The sequence below is a fragment of the Podarcis vaucheri genome (genome assembly GCF_965113315.1).
Source record: "Podarcis vaucheri genome assembly, chromosome: 13".
Classification (NCBI taxonomy): Eukaryota; Metazoa; Chordata; class Lepidosauria; order Squamata; family Lacertidae; genus Podarcis; species Podarcis vaucheri.
In genome coordinates, this window is record NC_138751.1 from 46,227,174 (window position 1) to 46,249,736 (window position 22,563).

Consider the following 22,563-nt stretch of genomic DNA (forward strand, 5'->3'; position numbering starts at 1 on the left):
CGCGGAACACCGGTTGGGAAACACTGGTATAAGCTCTCCGTTGAGTGGGTCTCCTTGGAACAAGTTGTCTGCTTGCTGTGAACTGTCCACGGTACTGAAGAACCTGTGTCTGGTTAACATTGTTTGTCTAGTACAGAGGTACCTCTGGATGCGAACGGGATCTGTTCCGGAGCATCTGCTCGTGTGCAGGTCCCAATTTGATGCTTCTGTACATGACATCATTTTGAGCGTCTGCGCATGCTTGAACGGTGAAACCCGGAAGTAACACGTTCTGTTACTTCCAGGTCGCCGCAGAGCACAACCCAAAAACCCTCAACCTGAAGCATATTTAACCCGAGGTATGACTATAGTTCATGAGTAGGCAAACTGAGGCCCGGGGGCCGGATCCAGCCCAATCGCCTTCTAAAGCCAGCCCATTGACGGTCTGGGAATCAGCATGTTTTTACATGAGTAGAATGTGTCCTTTTATTTAAAATGCGTCTCTGGGTTATTTGTGGGGCACAGGAATTCGTTCATCCCCCCCAAAAAAAAATATAGTCCAGCCCCCGACAAGGTCTGAGGGACAGTGGACCGGCTCCCTGCTGAAAAAGTTTGCTGACCCCTGGCTCTAGTTCATGTTTCCTGACCTAGCCTGTGCATTATTAACTGCCTTTGGCATCAATGACTAGACCACTTTTTGGAGCTGCTTTCTCCAAATCTTTCAACGTGCTCAGCCTCACCAGGATTGGGCCTGGCCTAGTGCAAAAAGTGTACCCTTTGTTTACTTAAAACACTTGCATGCCACATACAGTGGAACCTCGGTTGTCAAACGTAATCTGTTCCGGAAGACCGTTTGACTACAATAGCGCAATTCCTTTTAAAAAATGGAGAAACGCACCTCGGAGGCTATTCGACTTCCGAGGCGTGTTCAAAAATGGAAGCATTCACTTCCAGGTTGTCGGCGTTTGGGTACTGAATTGTTCGGCTTCTGAGGCGTTCAACAACTGAGGTTCCACTGTATTTTTTAACCCCGCAAAACTTTGGGATACCTTACAACAATTAAGTAGCCAAATCCTTTCACCTCCTTTCACGGTACCCTGAAACAGATTGCCGGGGGTGTGTGGAAATGCCCATGAAGCAAAATATCCCCTGATTTAACTCCTTTGCATGGCGACTTACCTCAAGTCCCCCTTGCTTGACTGCTGTCCCCTTTTACCACCTACACTCATTTGCACTTTCCCTCTCATGCTATATTTTCTCCCTGTCACAAACAGTAGGCACAAACTGCACACACTGATAGAGGAGTGGGGAACATTTTTCCTCTGAAAGACCAGTACAAATACCGTATTTTTTGGACCATGACACTCACTTTTTTCCTCCTAGAAAGCAAGGGGAAATGTCTGTGCGTGTTATGGAGCGAATGGTGGGGGGATCTGCTGCAATCGTGAGCAGAGGATCCATGGTTCCCCTTCCTTCCCTCCTCGGTGGCTTGCTTTGAAATAGCAAAGCAGGAGAAGACCCGCTGAGTGGGGAGGAGAGAGGGACAGAGAGCCTGCTTGCTTTAAAGGAGCAAAGCGGGAGAGGAGAGGAGCCTTCTCCTCTTACACCCCTCTTCTGCATTATTAACAGCATCCTTCTCCACCCACCCCATGCGTGTTCCTTGTCCCTTGAGTGCTTTTCCTTCCCTCCCCACTTAAAACATGGTTACAAAGCACGGATCCACATGGATCCTCAGGATTTTTGCATTGGGCTATCCCAAACTCACCGTCAGATCACATGTCTGTGGCCACAGCATGAACCACAAAAATCATACATTCGCTGTTTCGTTTAGAATATTTTTTTCTTGTTTTCCTCCTCTAAAAACTATGTGTGTGTTATGGTCGGGTGCGTGCTATAGAGCGAAAAATACGGTAACTCCCTCCTGAGGGTGCTGTATGTGAGAGAAGTCACTTTTGAGCCATTGTTACTGTTGGGAAAGCAAAGGAAAATCGCATTGGAGTTCCAGTCACAAAATTCCAATGTAACATGTAGTCTGACTCTTAGAGACATATGTAAACACAGCAGCGAGCACTCCTCACACTTCTTCAATGGGAAACAGTCCAGAGCTTTGCCATATATAACCATTTTCCACAGGGCCTATAAATCCAGCTGTCTCCGTAAGGCCAAGTTAGTTTCTGTTGTTAGGATAAACGAAAGAAGCAAGTGTTAGTTGTCAAACGCTGGAGTCTTATTTTGCAGGAAACAAGAACATGAGATAGCAACAAGCCAAGCTCATGAAAGAGAAAAATGAACTGGAAAAAAGTGTGGTACAGTTATAAATAAGGAGAGAGAGGGAGAGAGAGAGAGAAATCTGGTCAGGCTTTTTAGAGGCCTTGTATGCTTCTTTGGGGTGTAAGATTTCATTTAAACAAATGTTTGGGATAGATATTTCACTATTAAAAAAAGGTAAAGGTAAAGGACCCCTGACAGTTAAGTAGGGCTCATCTTGCTTTACTGGCCAAGGGAGCTGATGTTTGTCTGCAGACAGTTTTTCCGGGTCATGTGGCCAGCATGACTAAGCCGCTTCTGGTGAAACCAGAGCAACGCACGGAAACACTGTTTACCTTCCCGCTGAAGCAGTACCTATTTATCTACTTGCACTGGCGTGCTTTCGAACTGCTAGGTTGGCAGGAGCAGGGACCAAGCAACGGGAGCTCACCCCGTCGCGGGGATTCGAACTGCCGACATTCCAATTGGCAAGCCCTAGACTCAGTGGTTTAGACCACAGTGAGGCTAACTGTTCTGAGCAATGTCTCTGCTATGCCACAAACCCTCGTGTAACTTTGAATAAGTAGAACGTTTGATAAAACGTTCTTTTATTTTATATAAATTAATGCAGTATAAATATTTTACCACCGCCATGCGTCTACTGACAGTAACTGACTCTGATTAAATTCTGAACTTTACTGCCAACCAGGGTGGGAGAGAAAGATATCTTTTTGCTGAACTTGTACCAGATTGATTGTACAGCAAGGATAGCTAATCCGTGTTAAGCCGTTTTGAACATGCACCCTTAGGGCAAACTGGATGTGACAGAACTGCCACATTTGTTTGGTCAGATGTGCTTTTTCACATACCAAGTGAGGAGAGGAGTGTGCAGGAAGTAAGGAGGGGCTGATCCCTTTACCTCAGTGCATTCTGTTTAATAACTGTTCTCCCGCCTCCCTTCCCGGATCAGTTTCGGTATTGGAGCCAGGCTGGCGGGAAAGTGCCTGAAATGATGGAGTATGGGGAGGTCAGGTCAATACCTTCACAGTCTTGTCAGTGCTAACCCATATATTAAAAAAAAGGTAATGGGGGGGGGGGGCGGAACGGAGAAGAGAAAGTAAGGGAGCAAATGAATATAATCCCAGCTTTCTTGGTGTGGGCCAGAGTGCCCAAATTGCAACATCAGCCACACTAGTTGTGGGAACATGGTAACCCGAGGATAGATTACTGCAATGTGTTATCCGTAGGTCTGCCTCTGAAGACTGTTCGGAAGCTTCAGCTAATGCAGAATTCAGCGGCCAGGTTGCTTCCTGGAGCAAGATGGTTTGAGTATATTACACCGATCCTGGTCCGACTGCACTGGCTACCAATTAGTTTCCGGGTCCAATTCGAAGTGCTGGTTGTGACCTATAAAGCCTTAACAGCTCAGGACCGCAATACCTCAAGGACCACCTCTTGCCGTATGAACCTTCCTGGACCCTGAGATCATCCTCTGAGGCCCTTCTACATGTGCCTTCTTGAGAGGTCCAGAGGGTGGCAACATGAGAACGGGGCCTTCTCTGCAGTGGCTCCCCATCTGTGGAATTATCTCCCCAGGGAAATTCGCCTGACACCTTCATTATGCACCTTGAGGCACCAGGCAAAAACATTCTTTTTTTAACTAGGCCTTTGGCTGATCTGATTGACATCCTATGCCCTTTTAAAATGTGGTTTTTTTATGGGGGAGCGGTTATTGGTTTGTTGTTTTTATTTTGATTATATATTTTGTGGTTTTATATTTTGATTTTGTTCTTGAGACCTCCGGGAATAGGATGGTGTATAAATTCAATAAATAATAATAATAATCAGTTTCTGCCTGCTCTTTAAGGGAAGGAAGATCTGGAAACGCAAGTCCTATGTTTCCACTCTTCCTACTGGCTCTGTCCTGCTGGGGACTGTGGGTTTTACCTATTCTGTAGCTGCGGAGTGATGGTGGCAGCAGCTGACAGAGTGCTTCGCTTCCACCCTTTTCTACCTTCTTCCCACCCCCAGTGCACATTCATTGTACTTGCTGTAACATCTAAACAAGGCTCACGGAGCACTTTAAGTGAGTGACTGCTTCTGGTAAAGTCTGTACTGTGATTTGCATCTTGCTCCACAATGCTTAGGGCGAATTCCAAGTATTAGCAACCTGCTGTCATTATACATATGTGTTTGGACGGGTTATTTGTGCAAAATTCCTTTTTCTTCCTGGTTCCTATTATAAAAATCCCCCCTTGTGTGCACACTATGAGGCCACAGGGAAATAGCCCCACATTCTCCATCCTGTCATCTGCATAATGGGCTCCCTGGAAAGAGTTTTCACCATGCTATAGCTGTGTTGTGATTGGCTGCAGAGTTACGTAGTCTGAATCCTGTGTTCCATCATGATGGCATGAAGGGGCAGAACAGTGGGTGTTGTTGTTTTTAGCTTGCTGTTGAATTCAGCGCTGTGGTCTAAACCACTGAGCCTCTTGGGCTTGCTGATCAGAAGGTCGGCGGTTTGAATCCCCGCAACGGAGTGAGCTCCCGTTGCTCTGTCCCAGCTCCTGCCAGACTAGCAGTTCGAAAGCACACCAGTGCAAGTAGATAAATAGGTACTGCTGTAGCAGGAAGGTAAACAGTGTTTCCGTGTGCTCTGGTTTCTGTCATGGTGTTCCGTTGCGCCAGAAGCGGTTTAGTCATGCTGGCCACATGACCCGGAAAGCTGTCTGTGGACAAACGCCAGCTCCCTTGGTCTGAAAGCGAGATGAGCGCCGCAACCCCATAGTCACCTTTGACTGGACTTTAACCTTCCAGGGATCCTTTACCTTTTGCCTTGTTGTTTTTAGCTTGCTGACGAATTCAGTGGGGTCATTTTCATTTTCACATATTTAGGTACCCCTTTTATTGGTAAACATTACACTGACATGGTGTCAAGAGCAATATCTAAGGAAGTTTAGAATTTAGCATAAGCTTGCTCCTCCCCTGTAAGACATCCAGCGTGGCTTTTTGGTAGCTGTTTCTTTTTCTTTGGTGATCACTAAGTAAGATTGTCTTCCATAAACAAGGTTTTAACAGTGAGTCCGTAAGTGACTGTGGAGGCCAATTCTGGACCCACACATCCTTCCACAGTGGGGACATTGGTTCCCAGGCAGGAGTTGATCACAGTGTGGACTGGAAATGGGAATAATCTGGGATAGCGTTGCACTAATGTATCCCTGATGATATGCTTCTGCTAAGACACTAGTAAGGGTACTTACATCAAATCCTAAAGCACTCTAGCCAGCATTGCTGAACTGTAGGACTGGGCAACCCATGGCTATAATTTTTCTAAAGTCAAAATTTTAGAAATTTTCATAGATTTCATGAATTAAATTTATGCACAGTTTTTTTTTTTTGCTTGCCTCACGTTGAAAAGAACTTCATTAATATAAACCTCTGAGGGAGGCATCAACAAGAACATCTTAAACATCCTGGAATGGTAGGTTCCAGGATAATATATGGCTTTCTGCTTTATTTACCGGAGTTTGGTCATATTTGGGCATTGGGATGCTGTTTTATTGCACTTACTGCCCAGTTTTAATGCACTTTCTTTGTTACATGTTCTGTTCTTAAGTGTTCTTCAGTAATAAACTATCAGTAGAACAGCAGATACTGAAAAACAAATACACTTGATCATGGCCAGCAACTGGATTGCTGAAAGCAGTCAGATTGTAGAGCACTCATTAGTTGGCACAGAGCCAGTGTCTTGGTGTGGAGTTTGACCCCATTAAGAAAAGGCATGTGCCTTATAGCCAGAGCTGAGTACTACTCAGCCACTATTAGTGTCTCCATTTTCCTGGACTAAGCTTAAATTTAAGCTACACAGTCTGTTGGTGACCTCAAGCAGTCATTCAGAGTGACGCTGCCTTACATGACACAAAGAGAAAGAAGAAATATAACTGTGTGTCATCAGTATGCTGACCCAATACTGAAAGCCACCTAGATAGAGATCCAGGAGACTCAACCGAGTCACACCATCCCTGCCATTACAGGTACTCTACCGGATTGATCAAGGCAGATTCAGTTGTGAATCCTGGCCGGAAGCCAGACGGAAATGAATCTAGACAATCACTTTCAGCTGAAAGCACTTGGAGCTGATTTGCCACGTCAGGCTTCAGCAACTTGGCCGGGAATGATTACTTAAAAGCTGGCCTATAATTCCCTAATACCATGGGGATGTGAGAATGCCTTCTTTAATGGGATTATGACTCCTCCTTGAAGAACAGCTGGTCTTCCTTAGTGAAAGTCAAGTTAGAATTTGACTGATTGCCTTGGTAAGCCTTCAGAAACCAAGATGAACAGGGTCAAGCAGAACATCTGTACATCTAATATATATGTGTAGAAAAGGAGTGTTGGTAGCTTGCCAGGACAGCTTGGTATAGTAGTGTTCTTCTCCTGATAAGTGCAGCTTTGTGTGTTATCCTTACTTGATCTCCCAGTGGCTTTTGATACCATGGTATCCTTCTGAGCCAACGTAGTGGGATGGGTATTGGACACACTGTTCTACAGTGGTTCTGATGCTATATCCAGGATTAGCTTCAGAGAATAGCATTGGGTGATGGTCTTTCAGCCTCCTGGTACTTGTGCTGTACGGTAGTTTTCTCTCCAGTGCTATTTAACATCTATATGAAGCCATTGGGAGTGGTCATTGGGAGAGAAGTCAAGCAAGGTGTCACCAGTATGCTGATGACCCCCAGCTCTACTTCTCTGCAACATTTGAATCGGGTGAGTCTATGCAAAGCCTGAGCCAGTGCTTGGACTCAACAGAGAACTGGGTGAGGACCAGTATCCCGGCAAGACAGAAGCACTGTGGGTGGGTGGTTACTGAGCCGATTACTTATTTGCATGGGGTTGCACTGTCCTGGAAAGATCTGAGGATGCTCCTGAAGGCCCAGGTGACCTCAGTGGCCAGGAATATCTTCTATCCATTTCAGCTAGTAAGACGACTGCAGCAGTTCTGGACCAGGGTAGCCTTACCGCTGTCGTCCATTCACTGGAAGCCTACAGTATGGATTACTACAATGTACTCTATATGGGGCTGCCCTTGTGGAGGGTCTGAAAGCTGTAGCTGGTGCGAAATGCAGTGGTGCTCACTGGGGCAGGATATTGTCCACACATTACCCCGCAGTCGAAATAATTGAACTGGCTGTCAATTAGCTACCATGCTAAGTTCACTGTGTTGATTTTGGTGTATGAGGTCCTGTACAATTTGGGACCAGGATACCCAATAGATCATCTCACCCCATATATATCGTGAGGGCCTCCTGCAGACGCCATCTTTATCTGGAGGTCCATTCTGCACGATGTAGGAACCAAGCTTTTAGTATAGTAGCACCTGGTCTTTGGAATTCCCTGCCCATGAAAAATTGGACAGGAGCCATCTCATGGAGTCTTTTTGGCACCTGCTGAATCTTTCAACAAGTCATTTCAGCCAAGATCTTTCCCAGTTTCCATCTGCATCTGAATTGTTTTTAAGATGATTTTATCCTTTTCACACTCATTTGCTGCACTGGACACTTGGGAGAAAGATTGGGATGTACTTTTAAAAGATGAATGAAATGAAAGGAAATACTTTATTGTCACTTGTACAACTTGTATACAGTTACAGATAGGGAGCCGTGTTGGTCTGCCATAGTCAAAATAAAAAAATTCCTTCCAGTAGCACCTTAAAGACCAACTCAGTTAGTTCTTGGTATGAGCTTTTGTGTGCATGCACACGTCTTCAGATACACTGAAACAGGTATTACTCAGATACACTGAAACAGGTATTACTCAGAAGGGTGGTGGGAATGGGAGATTGGCAGATAGCTGAGATGAGCCTGTTGACGACTCTTAACGACTGTCACATGACTAAGCCATTTCTCACCCTCTCACCCCTTGCCTTTTCCTGTAAGACCTATTACAGTCGTTAAGAGTCGTCAACAGGCTCATCTCAGCTATCTGCCAATCTCCCATTCCCACCACCCTTCTGAGTAATACCCCTCCCCACCTTCTCCCTATATAGAAGGATCTGGCAACTTCTGTTTCAGTGTATCTGAAGAAGTGTGCATGCACACGAAAGCTCATACCAAGAACTAACTTAGTTGGTCTTTAAGGTGCTACTGGAAGGATTTTTTTTATTTTAACTTGTATACAGTGAGATTACATGAGCACCCCCCACTCAGCTCTCTTAGTCTTAATTCCCTTGTTTACTGACGCACGCACACCAAACCCGAAAGTCAGTTGCCCTGTTGTTATCTTTTCATTCAGCAGCCTAACAGCCCACGGATAGAAGCTGTTCTTTACCCTGTTGGTGCGACTAGTCATGCTTCTATATCTTCTGCCTGAGGGCAGGAGATCAAGAAAGTGCTGGCCAGGGTGTGAATCATCCCTGAGAATTTTCCTCACTCTCCTGAGGCAACGTTCTTCCGCTATTTCATCCAGCGGATTCACGGGACAGCCCATAATATCTTGTGCTGTATTCACCACCCTCTGTAGGCACTTCCTACCAGTTGATGTCAAACCAGCTTACCACACCGTGATGCAGTATGAAAGGACACTTTCTATTGTTGACCAGTAGAAGGAGATCATCAAATGTTGATTGACATTGTTCTTCAATACTCTGAGGAGAGTATTTAATTTAATTTAATCTGGATTCTACACGTATGTAGTTTTGTTCTCACTGAAAGGAGTTAAACTGAGGCAGGAATTAAGAGTAAAATATTTCAGAGAAAATGTCCCTGAAGTGGTCATTACTTCTCAAAAAGATACATTTCCCGGTGGCAGAAAATGATCTTTGCTCTTTTCCCCCTCTTCCAGGCTTGTGTTTGGCACTCTTTATCCTGCATATTACTCATACAAAGCTGTAAAATCAAAGGATATTAAAGAATATGTAAGTATCACTTCTGGGATTATCAAGGTAAACCTAGGTTTCTGTTTGCAAAATGCCTCCCAGTGGATTTTACCTGGCTCTTTAGGCAGAATGAAGAACTTAACATGCTTCAGAGTTTCAGATTTGATTTCCCTATATGTATATTTGGTGCTAAATAATCAGCGTACATCTTCCACCATTTTGCCTCACCTGAGAAAAGAAGAAATTTTTGTAAAAGCAATTTCTATAGCTAACCTGGAGACTATTTAAAAACACATATGCTAGGTATAAAGTCCCACTGAATGATGCTTTTGCGTAGCTCTTGCATAAAATCCCATTAAAAAACAAAAAGTAGTGGGAAGCCTGCATGACGTACATCTTTCTTGTATGCCTTCAACTCCCCGCTTAAATGGTTAAATTCTGTATTCCCAAATTCAATTTAAATAGGGTCATCATGGTGGTTTAGGTAGTTTATAGAGGTGTATTGGATGTTAACACCAGTGCTGAACACAATGTGGGCAGCCATTTTGTCATTAGTTAAAAAACAAGAACCTTCGATACAGAGTTCATGAACAGTTATTGCCTGTTAACGTTAAAAAAATATTATTACCATGGCCCTTCCCAACGACAGTAAACTTAACTGCACCTCTTAGCATACATTTGGGCTGGTATACCCAACTCTAACCTTCAGATAGCAGGAATTAGGCATTCAGTAGCTAATTTTGTAGTAACCAGGTTTTGGGGTACAGTAAAAAAAGTTTGCGAATACTGGGTGCAGTGATACAAAACAGATATGGGAATTCACTGAAATTGTGATAGTCGTATTTACACGGCAAGGCTAGATTGAGGCTAAGTAGCTAAGCTGAAATGAATGAATAGCTAAATATTCTCAGTAGTTTACAAGAGAGGGGATCATAGAAATATCGTGCAATATGGAGGTATATAAATAGCAGGTGTTATGTAATATAAGGACTTGTAACTTTTGCATAGCTGTCATTGGAGAGGTTTGGGGTTAATTAGGATTATCATATCCATTTCAGCATAAGAGTGCACAGAGAATATTCAGAATCGCAGACGTGATCGCTTGTGGCACCAACAAATGCTGTGGCCAGGAGCCTTACTCTGTGAACACTTCTTTTGGAGATGAGTTGCCTATAGTTTACTCCTTCTTGGAGGTATAAACTGTGTTCTTTTAGGCCCACATTTGTAACTGGAGATAGCTCCTAGTGCCCTCTTCCCATTCCGTCACTTAGGAATAAATCTAAAGATAATTCAAGACTCTTGTACAACTCTTGAAACACAAGAATGGCCAGGAATGCCTGCACTTTAGTGACTCACTTGAACTGATGTATTTGTTATATAGGCACTGCATACAGTTTTTAGATACTTTCTAAAAACAGTTCTAGGCTAATAATGAAAACTCAAGTTCTTAATTTTTAAACAGTGTGAACTAACTATTAAGCTTAATAATGCATTACAAAATGAAGCATTGGTTTGTACAAGTAACCTAGATTGAAATTTGGTGAATGGTGTGAGTTTGACCTCTCCTCCACAAGAACGTTGAAATATGATTTATAAAGCTAAATGCAATTCAGTGCAATTTGAAAACAGAGTCTCTATTTCATCTATTTCATTTCCTATCAGTTTCTTGGGTCGTAGGACACATTCATATCATATATTTAAAGCACTGTTATACCACTGTAACAGTCATAGCTTCCCCCAAAGGATTCTGGGAGCTGAAGTTAAGGGCCCTCACGGAGGTACAATTCTCAGCACCCTTAAACTACAGTGTGGTATTCAGCTAAGTGTTGCTCACAAGTAGACCCACTGAAATTAATGAACATGACCAAGTTCCATAAATTTCAACCAGTCATCCTTACGTAATACTTAGCTGGATTCCCAAGATTCTTCATGTCTGTTAGGGGTACGAGAATGCTCTAAACGTGTGCTGTGGATGTGACCATAGTTTCTTGTGCCAAATGACCCTTGTTCAAATCACTCTTTTTCATTTATTCCTAAGAGTAGACATTTTGGTGCCCAAGGCAGAAAATCTGAAGGCACCTGTGTCTCATGCTTACAGAGTATATACAGTGGTGCCTCGCAAGATGGAAAACTCGCTAGACGAAAGAGTTTTCCGTTTTGGAGGTGCTTCGCAAAACAAATTTCCTATGGGCTTGCTTCGCAAGACGACAATGTCTTCCGAGTTCCTGCTGGTTTTTTTCCCTTCCCCCCTCTTTTTCTAAGCCGCTAAGCCGCTTATCAGCTGATCCGATCAGCAGATAAGCCGCTAAAAGCCGCTAATAGCGCTAATCTCCTAATCCGTCAATGGGCTTGCTTCGCAAGACGAGAAAACCGCTAGACGAAGAGAATCACAGAACGGATTCTTTTCGTCTTGCGAGGCACCACTGTAGTAATAAAAACAATAATACCGGTGCCTCAAAATTTGCCGCCTGAGGTAAACCAACATGACTTGGCCCAATGGTAGGACTGGCCCTGGCCCTGAGGGAATGAGGCCTGGGAGAAAGAAGCAATACCCACAATCGTGCCAAATGAACATTTGCTTATAACCATTCTTGTGCTTTATTCCTAGGTAAAATGGATGATGTATTGGATCATATTTGCACTCTTCACAACAGCAGAGACATTCACGGACATTTTTCTTTGCTGGTTAGTATCCCTCCCAGATGCTTCCTTCCCTCCCTCCCCCCCAAAAAAAAACAAAAGCAGGGAAAAACAAATGTTTTTGAAAGGAGCAAAAGTGCAAGATAATATTCAAAGTTGCTCAATGGCACCAGGCGCATCAGATGCTTATCTTTAGAAGCTGGACACTTCCTCTGTCAGAAATGCCACATTAGTGTGGTACATGAGTGGTTTGGGGTGTGTGTAATAAATTGGATGGGAAATGCTGTGCAGGGAAATGGCTGCAAAGAGTTTAATGTGATGGGTCTGCTGCAGTGAATGGGAAGCTGTGAATCCTGCTGCCACATTTGGTTAAACCACAGAGCCTAGGACTTGCCGATCAGAAGGTTGGCGGTTCGAATCCCTGCAACGGGGTGAGCTTCCATTGCTCGGTCCCTGCTCCTGCCAACCGAGCAGTTCTAAAGCACGTCAAAGTGCAAGTAGATAAATAGGTACTGCTCCGGCGGGAAGGTAAACGGCGTTTCTGTGTGCTGCTCTGGTTTGCCAGAAGCGGCTTAGTCATGCTGGCCACATGACCCGGAAGCTGTTCTTAACCTGAAGCACCACTTTAGCTAATGGGGCCTCCTGCTGCTGCCGTGCCACCAGAGCCAATTTCTGTTCTTATCCTAAAGCAAAGTTCTTAACCTGAAGCACTATTTCTGGGTTAGCGGAGTCTGTAACATGAAGCGTATGTAACCTGAAGCGTATGTAACCCGAGGTACCACTGTAATAAATTATTATTATTATTATTATTATTATTATTATTATTATTAGGATAGGGCTCTTGAAGAAGGAAGCAGAGAGGAGGGAGAAAAGGCACAAACAAGGATAAATATATTGTGCTTTTTGTCTGCGTGCCCTGTTTCCCATTCCTTGTTTGCCTGTACCTATTGAGTTAGTTTGTTCTCCCACCCATTTCCCTGTTGCGATAGACGTTTGAGTTTATTGGTGTGGTGGTGGAAACAGTCCGTCAAACCACTGCAAGCTGAACAAACTGGAGCTTCCTGTTTGCCTTCTCTTTCAAGCATGAGCTGAAGGCCTCCCAGATGCTGCCGGATTATAATATCCATCAACCCGACTGTAACCATTGGCCATGCTGGCTGGGGTTGGTAGGAGTCCGACATCAGCTGCAGGGCCACATGTTACCCACCCCTGGCCTAGAGGAAGACGATAACAGCCCTGCAGAATCTGATATATTTGTTTTTTTGTGCTGAGGTGCTTTGGCTGTACATTAGGATGTATGGAAATGATTTGTTGGCTTCCTAGACCTTTTAGAAATAAAATAAAAAGTTTTGCAGGTCTGCAAAGTCAGTCTTGCACTCGCAGAGGAGAGAGCTATAATTTAGATGTGTTATGAGACTCTGCAGTTGCATCATCAGCCAAGAAGGCCTGAATTGCTTAGAAGAAGAAAGAGAGAAATGGTGCTGTGAGGAACCTTGTTTCGTTGTTATTTGAGTGGGGATGGAGAACAATATGAAGAGATGACTGAACTTTTGAGATCAATTAAGGGATTATTGTCGGGAAGCGGGTGGCGCTGTCGGTTAAACCACAGAGCCTAGGACTTGCCGATCAGAAGGTCGGCGGTTCGAATCCCCGCAACGGGGTAAGCTCCCGTTGCTCAGTCCCCGCTCCTGCCAACCTAGCAGTTCGAAAGCACGTCAAAGTGCAAGTAGATAAATAGGTACTGCTCCGGCGGGAAGGTAAACGGCGTTTCCGTGCGCTGCTCTGGTTCAGCAGAAGCGGCTTAGTCATGCTGGCCACATGACCCGGAAGCTGTACACCGGCTCCCTCGGCCAATAAAGCGAGATGAACGCCGCAACCCCAGAGTTGGCCACGACTGGACCTAATGGTCAGGGGTCCCTTTACCCTTTACCTTTAAGGGATTCTTGATTTGTCTAACAGAGTTAAAGATATCAGCAAAGGGGAGGGAGAAGGGGAGAAACTTCTAAAACAGGCATGACCAACCTTTCTTCAGGCAGAGGCCACATTGACCAGTGGACAACCCTCCATCAACCACGTGGGCATGGCTGAAGCGTGAAAATGGGTGCAGCCAAAACCTAATAATAGGCAGCATGGAAACCATAGTTCTCAAAGCTGCCTTCTGAAAGGCTTTCTTATAAGCTGTTTTACACTATTTAAAATCCTTTTTGGGTATCCGTCACTAAATTCAGATTTTAAAAGGACAGATTTAGGGGTGGGGGATGCCTTGGGTGGAGCACAGTTCATGGGTTAGCTACCCCTGCTATAAATGCATTTGGTCCCATCAGCAATTGGCCACGTAAAACAAGAATTGTAATGCTGCCTTTGAAAAGGAACAGGTCAGCACTTTTTCAATAAGTGTCAATGCAGCTATCCAAGAAACTCACTGGCAGTATATCCTCCTCTAGTTCCTGGCTCTCTCTCTCTCTCTGTCTCTTAAGTGGAAGGATGGTTGCACCAAAATGTAACTTGACACTCCAAGATTATTGTTTTTAAAGTAAGGCTGCCATATTTAAAAACCAATGTAATATACTTCCATTTTTGACCTTTAAAGCCCTTCGTGGCCTAGGACCCTCGTACCTACGGAACAGCCTGTCCTGGTATGCCCCACGGAGGACCTTAAGGTCCATAAATAGCAACACCCTCACCCTAGAGGTCCTGGCCCTAAGGAAGTTAGATTAGCCTCAACCAGAGCCAGGGCCTTTTCAGCACTGGCCCCAACTTGGTGGAACGCTCTGTCTCATGAGACCAGGGCCCTGCGGGATCTGATTTCTTTCCGCAGGGCCTGTAATCCAGAGTTGTTCCGCCTGGCCTTTGGCTTAGAATCAATTTGACTCCCTCCGACCATAATGCCATGAGGATGGAGATGAAACTTACAACAACTGGTCAATTCAGATGGAGAATGAATGACACCCTCTTTCGAGATAAGGAGATCCTTATGAAGGCCCAAAAAACTCTAAAAGACTATTTTGAAATAAATTTGAGGACCGACGTGGAAAAGAGAGTGATCTGGGACGCAAGTAAAGCAGTGATGAGAGGCTTCTTGATTCAACAAAATTCAATAAAGAGGAAAAAACAAAATGAGAAAAAAGAAAAGATTTTGGAAAAGATAAAAGAAGGAGAGAAAAAATTAAGAACAAAACCAAAGTCCCAGGAGATTCTAAGAGAGATCAAGCTATATCAAATACAATATATGGAATTGATGAACCAAGAGATTGAATGGAAGATAAAACAAATGAAACAAAAGACATTTGAATCAGCAAATAAATGTGGCAAACTTCTGGCATGGCAATTGAAGAAAAGGCAGAAATTGAATACGGTTACAAGCCTAGAAGTGGATGGAAAGAATATATCTAAACCTAATGAAATTAGAAACTGTTTTTTGAGTTATTTTAAAAAGCTATATACTCAAGGTTCGCAAAATGAAGAAGATATAGACAAATTCCTTGATAAATATGGATTACAAAAAATCTCTCATCAAAGTAAGATGGATCTGAACCAGAGAATATCAGAACAAGAGATAGAGGCCGCCATTCAGAACATGCAATTGGGCAAATCTCCAGGACCAGATGGACTGACTTCTAGATATTACAAATCGTTGAAGGAATGGTTGACTCAACCATTAAAAGAAGTCTGTAATGAGATCCTTGAGGGAAAGAAGGCACCTGAATCGTGGAAAGAAGCATATATTTCACTCATACCAAAGACAGAGACTGAAAAGACTCAACTAAAGAACTACCGCCCAATATCACTACTTAATGTGGATTATAAAATTTTTGCAGACATTTTGGCAAAAAGATTTAAAAGAGTGTTGATGGAAAGGATTCATAAGAACCAAGCAGGCTTTCTCCCTAAAAGACACCTGGCAGACAATGTAAGGAATGTAATAGACATTTTGGAAAAGCTAGAGGTGAATATAAACACTAAAGCAGTATTGATTTTTGTGGACGCGGAGAAAGCCTTTGATAACATTTCTTGGAGCTTTATGATGAAGAACCTTCATGGGATGGGGGTAGGTCAAGGTTTTGAGAATGGTATGGCTGCAGTATATTCTGAACAAAAGGCTAAATTGATTGTAAACAACGTAGTAACTGAGGAGCTCAAGATAGAAAAAGGAACACGACAGGGGTGCCCAATTTCCCCATTACTTTTTATTTCAGTTCTGGAGGTGTTGCTGAATATGATAAGGAATGACCAGCAGGTTAAAGGAGTGCAGGTCGGAGCTAAACATTACAAGTTAAGAGCGTTTGCAGATGACTTAGTTTTGACTTTACAAGAGCCAATCACTAGTACGAAAAAGGTTTTAGAAATAATACAACAGTTTGGCCAGGTAGCTGGATTTAAGTTGAATAAACAAAAAACCAAAGTTTTAGGAAAAAACTTAACAGATATGGAAAAGGAGAAATTCCAAGAAGAGACAGGGCTGACAGTGGTTAAGAAGGTCAAATACTTAGGGGTTTATTTGACATCTAAAAATGTGAACCTGTATAAGGACAACTATGAAAAATGTTGGTCAGAAATCAAAAAAGATCTAGAAATATGGTCAAATTTGAAATTGTCAATGTTAGGCCGAATTGCTGTGATCAAAATGAATTTATTGCCTAGAATGTTATTTTTGTTTCAGACCTTGCAGATTCTTGACAAGTTGGAATGTTTCAAGAGGTGGCAGAAAGATATTTCGAAATTTGTCTGGCAGGGCAAAAAGCCCAGAATTAAATTTAAAATATTGACAGATGCAAAAGAAAGAGGGGGTTTTGCCCTGCCGGACTTAAAATTGTACTATGAGGCAGCTGCTTTTTGCTGGCTGAAAGAATGGATGCTCCTCGAGAATACGGACATTTTGGATCTGGAGGGTTTCAACAATGCTTTTGGTTGGCATGCATATTTATGGTATGATAAAGCTAATAGCGCTTTTAAAAATCATATTGTTAGGAAAGCACTATATAATGTTTGGACAAGATATAAAGATTTGTTGGAAAACAAAACCCCTAGATGGGTCTCACCAGTGGAGGCTAAAGCAGTGAAGAAACTCAATATGGAGGTCGGATGGCCGAAGTATTGGGAAATTTTGGAACAGGATGGAGATAAGTTTAAACTACAAAGCCAGGAGAAACTGAAACATAAAGTACAAAATTGGTTTCAATACCGTCAAATAATGGAGTTTTTCAAACAGGATAGGAAAATTGGCTTCCAGGTGGAAAAATCAAAACTAGAAACTGAACTACTAGAACCCAATACTAAGATTTTATCTAGAATGTATAACTTGTTGCTGAAATGGAATACACAGGATGAAACAGTTAAATCGGTTATGATCAAGTGGGCACAGGACGTTGGGCACAATATTATGTCAGCTGACTGGGAATGGTTATGGAACACTGGTATTAAATTCACGGCATGTAATGCCTTAAAGGAAAATATTATGAAAATGGTTTACAGGTGGTACATGACTCCAGTCAAGCTGGCAAAAATTTACCATTTGCCCGATAATAAATGTTGGAAATGTAGAGAGACTGAAGGTACCTTCTATCACCTCTGGTGGACGTGCCCGAGGATTAAGGCTTTCTGGGAAATGATCTATAATGAAATGAAAAAGGTACTTAAATGTACTTTTCCTAAAAAGCCAGAGGCCTTTCTCTTGGGCATTGTCGGCCAATTGGTGTCAAAAGGAGATAGAACTTTTTTTATGTATGCTACAACAGCAGCAAGAATACTTATCGCGAAGTATTGGAAGACACAAGATCTACCCACGCTGGAAGAATGGCAGATGAAAGTGATGGACTATATGACATTGGCTGAGATGACAGGCAGAATCCGTGACCAACGAAAGGAGACGGTGGAAGAAGAATGGAGAAAATTTAAAAGCTACCTTAAGGACTATTATAAACTTAATGAATGTTAAAGTGTTGTGGTTTTCAGAGACAAAGGGATACAGTGATATAAGGCCAGAAAATAGAGAAGACTAAGATGACAGAGGTTGGAAGTAACAATTGGGAGTTGCTAAAAATTATGGACATTGGGATGCAGAAAGGGGGGGGGAGGGGAAGTCCAAGAAAAGAGGTTTATGAAAATATGGTATGAAACTATACGTGTATGTTTGTCTTTTTAAGTGTTTGTTTGTTATTTAAAAACTTTGTAAAACCAATAAAAATTTTATATAAAAAAAAGAATCAATTTGACTCCCTCCCCCTCTTTTTTCTTTTTTCCTTTCTCCTCCTGTGATGAGGCTGCATTTTAATGTTTTAATGTTGTATTTTAATCTTGTTTTTAAGTTGTATTTCAGTCAACTTGTTTTATTATTGGTTGTTAGCTGCTCTGAGCCCGGTCTTGGCTGGGGAGGGTGGGGTATAAATAAAATTTATTATTATTATTTTGTATATCTATATCTGATGTGCTAGATTTTCATCCTGGATTATACTCTGGTTGTCAAGAGTGTTGATTCTTAAATGTTGGAGGAGGCCTAAATGTACAAATTTCTGCTCTTTTCTTTTCCTGCAGGTTTCCATTTTATTACGAACTCAAAATAGCTTTTGTAGCTTGGCTGTTGTCTCCTTACACAAAGGGCTCCAGCCTCCTGTATAGGAAATTTGTGCACCCCACACTGTCTTCGAAAGAAAAGGTAATTGCAACTGTTTCTCACTAGTGCAGTTGGGGGTAATGATTATTTTAGAAGAACAATTTAGGCTGCAATTCCATTCATACCTATCTTGGAGTAAGCCCAGTTGGGCTTGTTTCTGAGTAGTTATGTCTAGGGCATATGTCATTTTCATGTATTATTTAAATGTTCTCTTGATAAGGTAGTTCTTTCACCTCAGCCAGTTTTTTTTAATCTGGTTTGTGTTGCTTTGCAAAGCTCAGAGCTGCTGAATCCAAAACTACTCATTTCTCACAAATTACTATAAACATCATTACTGAACAAATTGTCCCTACTGAGATGAGGAAATGATGGTCAAATGTACCTGGAGCTATTAGACTTAAACACTTTCAGGTGGTCTGGTAGCTTGATTTCTAATAAAAATAAAGTATCCACAGATCGTTTTATTGGTTTAATAAATGTACAGGCCACCATTCAAAATTTCTCTATGGCAGCCATTTAATAGAATTAAAAACCACATAAAATAACATGATTATAATCCTAATAAGTCATAACATATTTCAGATCCTTGTATATCATTAATTAGTTTCGATATATCACAGCCAACCGCTAAAGCTGTAAAGAGCTTAAGGCCAGGATAGCTCAAAGACCAGCTCATTTCCTATGAACCAACCCATAGACTGAAATTCTCTTTCAAAGTCTTGTTATATGTTCCACCACCAAAAGAGGTTCATTTGGTGGGAATCTGACTGGCTTTGTCTTGGCTATGGACTTCCCTCCATAGGTGCAGCTAGCTCCATCCTTTGTGACATGCAAGGCATGCGGTAAAAACATCATTATTCCTTGTGGCTTTTGATATGATTGGAGATTTTCAATTCTGCTTTTGTTTATTTTGATGGTTTAGTCATAGTTTTTGTCACCTGAAGGTGTTCGGTTTGGCTTTATTCTTTTATGTAAACCGCTCTGGGCTCTTAATTTTTTATTTATTTATAAATAAGCAAACAGCTTGGTAAATGTGAGTATCAGCTTCGCCTCCAGGGCAGGTGCCAAAACCTCTTCCTCAAGATAGGCTATAAGATTGCTCCTTCTCAGACTGTGAGAATGCAAAGCCCCAGAGGTAGCCTTCTGATTTACCTGTATCTATACAGGCCCCAGGGACGCGGGTGGCGCTATGGGTTAAACCACAGAGCCTAGGACTTGCCGATCAGAAGGTCGGCGGTTCGAATCCCCAAGACGGGGTGAGCTCCCATTGCTCTGTCCCTGCTCCTGCCAACCTAGCAGTTCGAAAGCACGTCAAAGTGCAAGTAGATAAATAGGTGGCGGGAAGGTAAACGGCGTTTTCGTGCGCTGCTCTGGTTCGCCAGAAGCGGCTTAGTCATGCTGGCCACATGACCTGGAAGCTGTACGCCGGCTCCCTCGGCCAGTAAAGCAAGATGAGCGCCACAACCCCAGAGTCGGTCACAACTGGACCTAATGGTCAGGGGGTCCCTTTACCTTTACCTATACAGGCCCCAGGCTCTCCCTCATGGTCAGATTATTGGCAAACATGTGATTCTTATTTTTTTAAAGCCTCATTTAAAGCGTGTCGGTTCTAATGCTTACAACATATGGAAAACATTAATGAGGAGAGCTGAATTCTTTCTCATCTTACCTTTTCCACACTCTGTTGCTTCAACAGCAGAGAAAAGAAGGTAGCTTTGGCTCCCCACATCTGCACACCCTTTTGGAATATAAAAATCCCTCAACACTTTACGTAATAACTGGGGAGACACATGAATAAACAAGCATGGCTGCCCTTCTTGCAAGTGGTTCGACCCAGAATTGTCTCTGAAGGTGTCTGAGGACAGAGAATGAATGCAAAAGTACTTTGGAGGAGCTTGGAGGCGAAATCCCTTTCGATTGTGTTTTTATTTTATTTATCTATTTTTTGTCTTCCATAATAGGAAATAGATGACTGCCTAGTCCAAGCAAAAGATCGAAGCTATGATGCCCTGGTGCATTTTGGGAAGCGGGGGCTAAATGTTGCAGCCACAGCTGCTGTGATGGCAGCTTCCAAGGTAACCAGTGGGATAACGAAGGATACAGTGGTTGTGTTAACATCACAAGTCTATGTTTCTAGCCAGTGGCAAAGAATGCCTGAGACATAATGCTCGGGGCAGAATGCTCTTAATTCTTTAACTTTTTATGTACAGACCTCTTGTGACTAATAAACAGAGGAAGAATATAGAAATCTGGAATTGTGCAATCTTGGCACCAGCTGCACTATTTCAAGCAGGATTAACCTCTTTATAATCAGTCATGGCTTCCCCCAAAGGAATCCTGGGAAATTCAGTTAGTTAAGGGCGCTGAGAGTTGTTAGGAGGCCCCCTTTCCCCTCACAGTGCTACAACTCCAAAAATTACCTGGGTAGAGGGTTTTATTGTTAAACCACACAGGGAACTGTAGCTCTGTGAGATGAACAGAAGTCTTCTAACAATTATCAGTACCCTTCAGAAACTACACTTCACAAGATACTTTGAGGGAAGCGATGCTATTTACAAACATCCCAGTCTCATTCAGACGTCTACTGACTTGTCCTTTTGGATAACTGGCAGAAAAAAATGGATTTAGGGTTAAAAACACGTACAATGCCTTTACTGGGCTCAGAAATTATAAAGAGATAGTTTACAGAATGTAGCCCAAATGGTACACAAATCCAACCGAGAAACACTTGGTTCTTTCAGAAACTGGAATCGATCATATGAACTATTGTCTAACAATACTGGAGTATTAGTTAATTGATACAACTGAATTATTTTATTAAACTGCACTTTTTGCACGTATTTATTAGTAATTACTTCTTACAATAATTGCAATTAAATATGATACAACTGTGGTCCATTGAAATGGTCACTTGCTGGCATAAAGGAGAGTCTCCTCTTAATATGGCCACTTTGTCCCTTTGGCAAAGGGTGTTCACGCTTGGAGTTAAGAAACCTCAGGAAACATTACTTTTAGCCTGAGATGTGGTGCTATTACTAGTCAATACAGTGGTACCTCGGGTTAAGTACTTAATTCGTTCTGAAGGTCCGTGCTTAACCTGAAACTGTTCTTAACCTGAAGCACAACTTTGGCAAAGGGTTTCATGCTTCAAGTTAAGAAACCTCAAGAAACATTAGTTTTAGCCTGAGATGTGGTGCTATTACTAGTCAATACAGTGGTATCTCGGGTTAAGTACTTAATTCGTTCCAGAGGTCCGTGCTTAACCTGAAACTGTTCTTAACCTGCAGCACCACTTTAGTTAATGGGGCCTCCCGCTGCTGCTGCACCGCTGCAGCACGATTTCTGTTCTCATCCTGAAGCAAAGTTCTTAACCCGAGGTACTATTTCTGGGTTAGCGGAGTCTGTAACCTGAAGCGTATGCAGCCCGAGGTACCACTGTATTGTCAATGTAAAACAGAGAGACATTGTCACACCAAACAAGCATTCTAGGCTAGGTTGCTTTTGTCATTTTGATTTGCAGACTCTGCAAATGCAAAAAAATTATCTGAAGAATTTATGATACGAGGTAGAGGGCCTAAGGGTTTGATATATATCAGGGTGGGGAGCATTTTTTCAGGCAGAGGGCCACATTCTGGGCAACCATAGTTGACAGTGAGAGGATCAATGAATGTAAACTTTGACTAGTAGGCTAGCCAATGAAGAGTGTGGCCGGGGGAGAGTCTTGAGGGTCACATATAGTAGGTCTTGAGGGCTGCTTTTGGCACCTGAGATCCCCCCCCCCCCATCCCTGATAATAGATTCACCCCTTGACACTGTGTTTAAGCTTTTCGTGAATTGTTACGAAGTGGAATTATGCTTTCCTATAGGGATAGCAGTTTGACATTCTGGCCACTTCCAGGTTGCCACTATTTTGCGGGTGGGATTCAGTTGCATACTGGCAAATTCAGGTTGCACAGTCTAAGTGGATTTAGCCCTCCTGCTCCCTCCCCCAAAATGTGACTTCTTGTAGTAAAGAACGGGAGAGGAAAATGTACCAAAAATTCTGTGGTGATACTTGTTTGATGTGACATCTTACAACATCCCTGTGAACAAGGTGCTTCCCTCCCTTGCTGCCTGTGTTACCCACCCCACTGCCACGACCAGAGAAGCTGCACAGACATTGGCACCGGTTTCGGGTGAGGTCTCATGAAATCGGGTGATTTCAGTGAGATCT

At 42.8% G+C, this 22,563-nt stretch overlaps 1 protein-coding gene across 3 annotated transcripts in view; it reads left to right on the forward strand.

The window, feature by feature from the left end:
- The window catches only part of REEP1 (receptor accessory protein 1), a 72,171-nt gene that overhangs the window by 24,024 nt on the left and 25,584 nt on the right, over nt 1-22,563 (forward strand). For all 3 annotated transcript variants that reach the window (XM_082195089.1, XM_082195088.1, XM_082195090.1), the window contains exons 2-5: nt 9,067-9,139; nt 11,709-11,785; nt 18,272-18,392; nt 20,312-20,425. In XM_082195089.1, the coding sequence (XP_082051215.1) occupies nt 9,067-9,139; nt 11,709-11,785; nt 18,272-18,392; nt 20,312-20,425 (385 nt within the window). The remainder of the gene's footprint in view (nt 1-9,066; nt 9,140-11,708; nt 11,786-18,271; nt 18,393-20,311; nt 20,426-22,563) is intronic.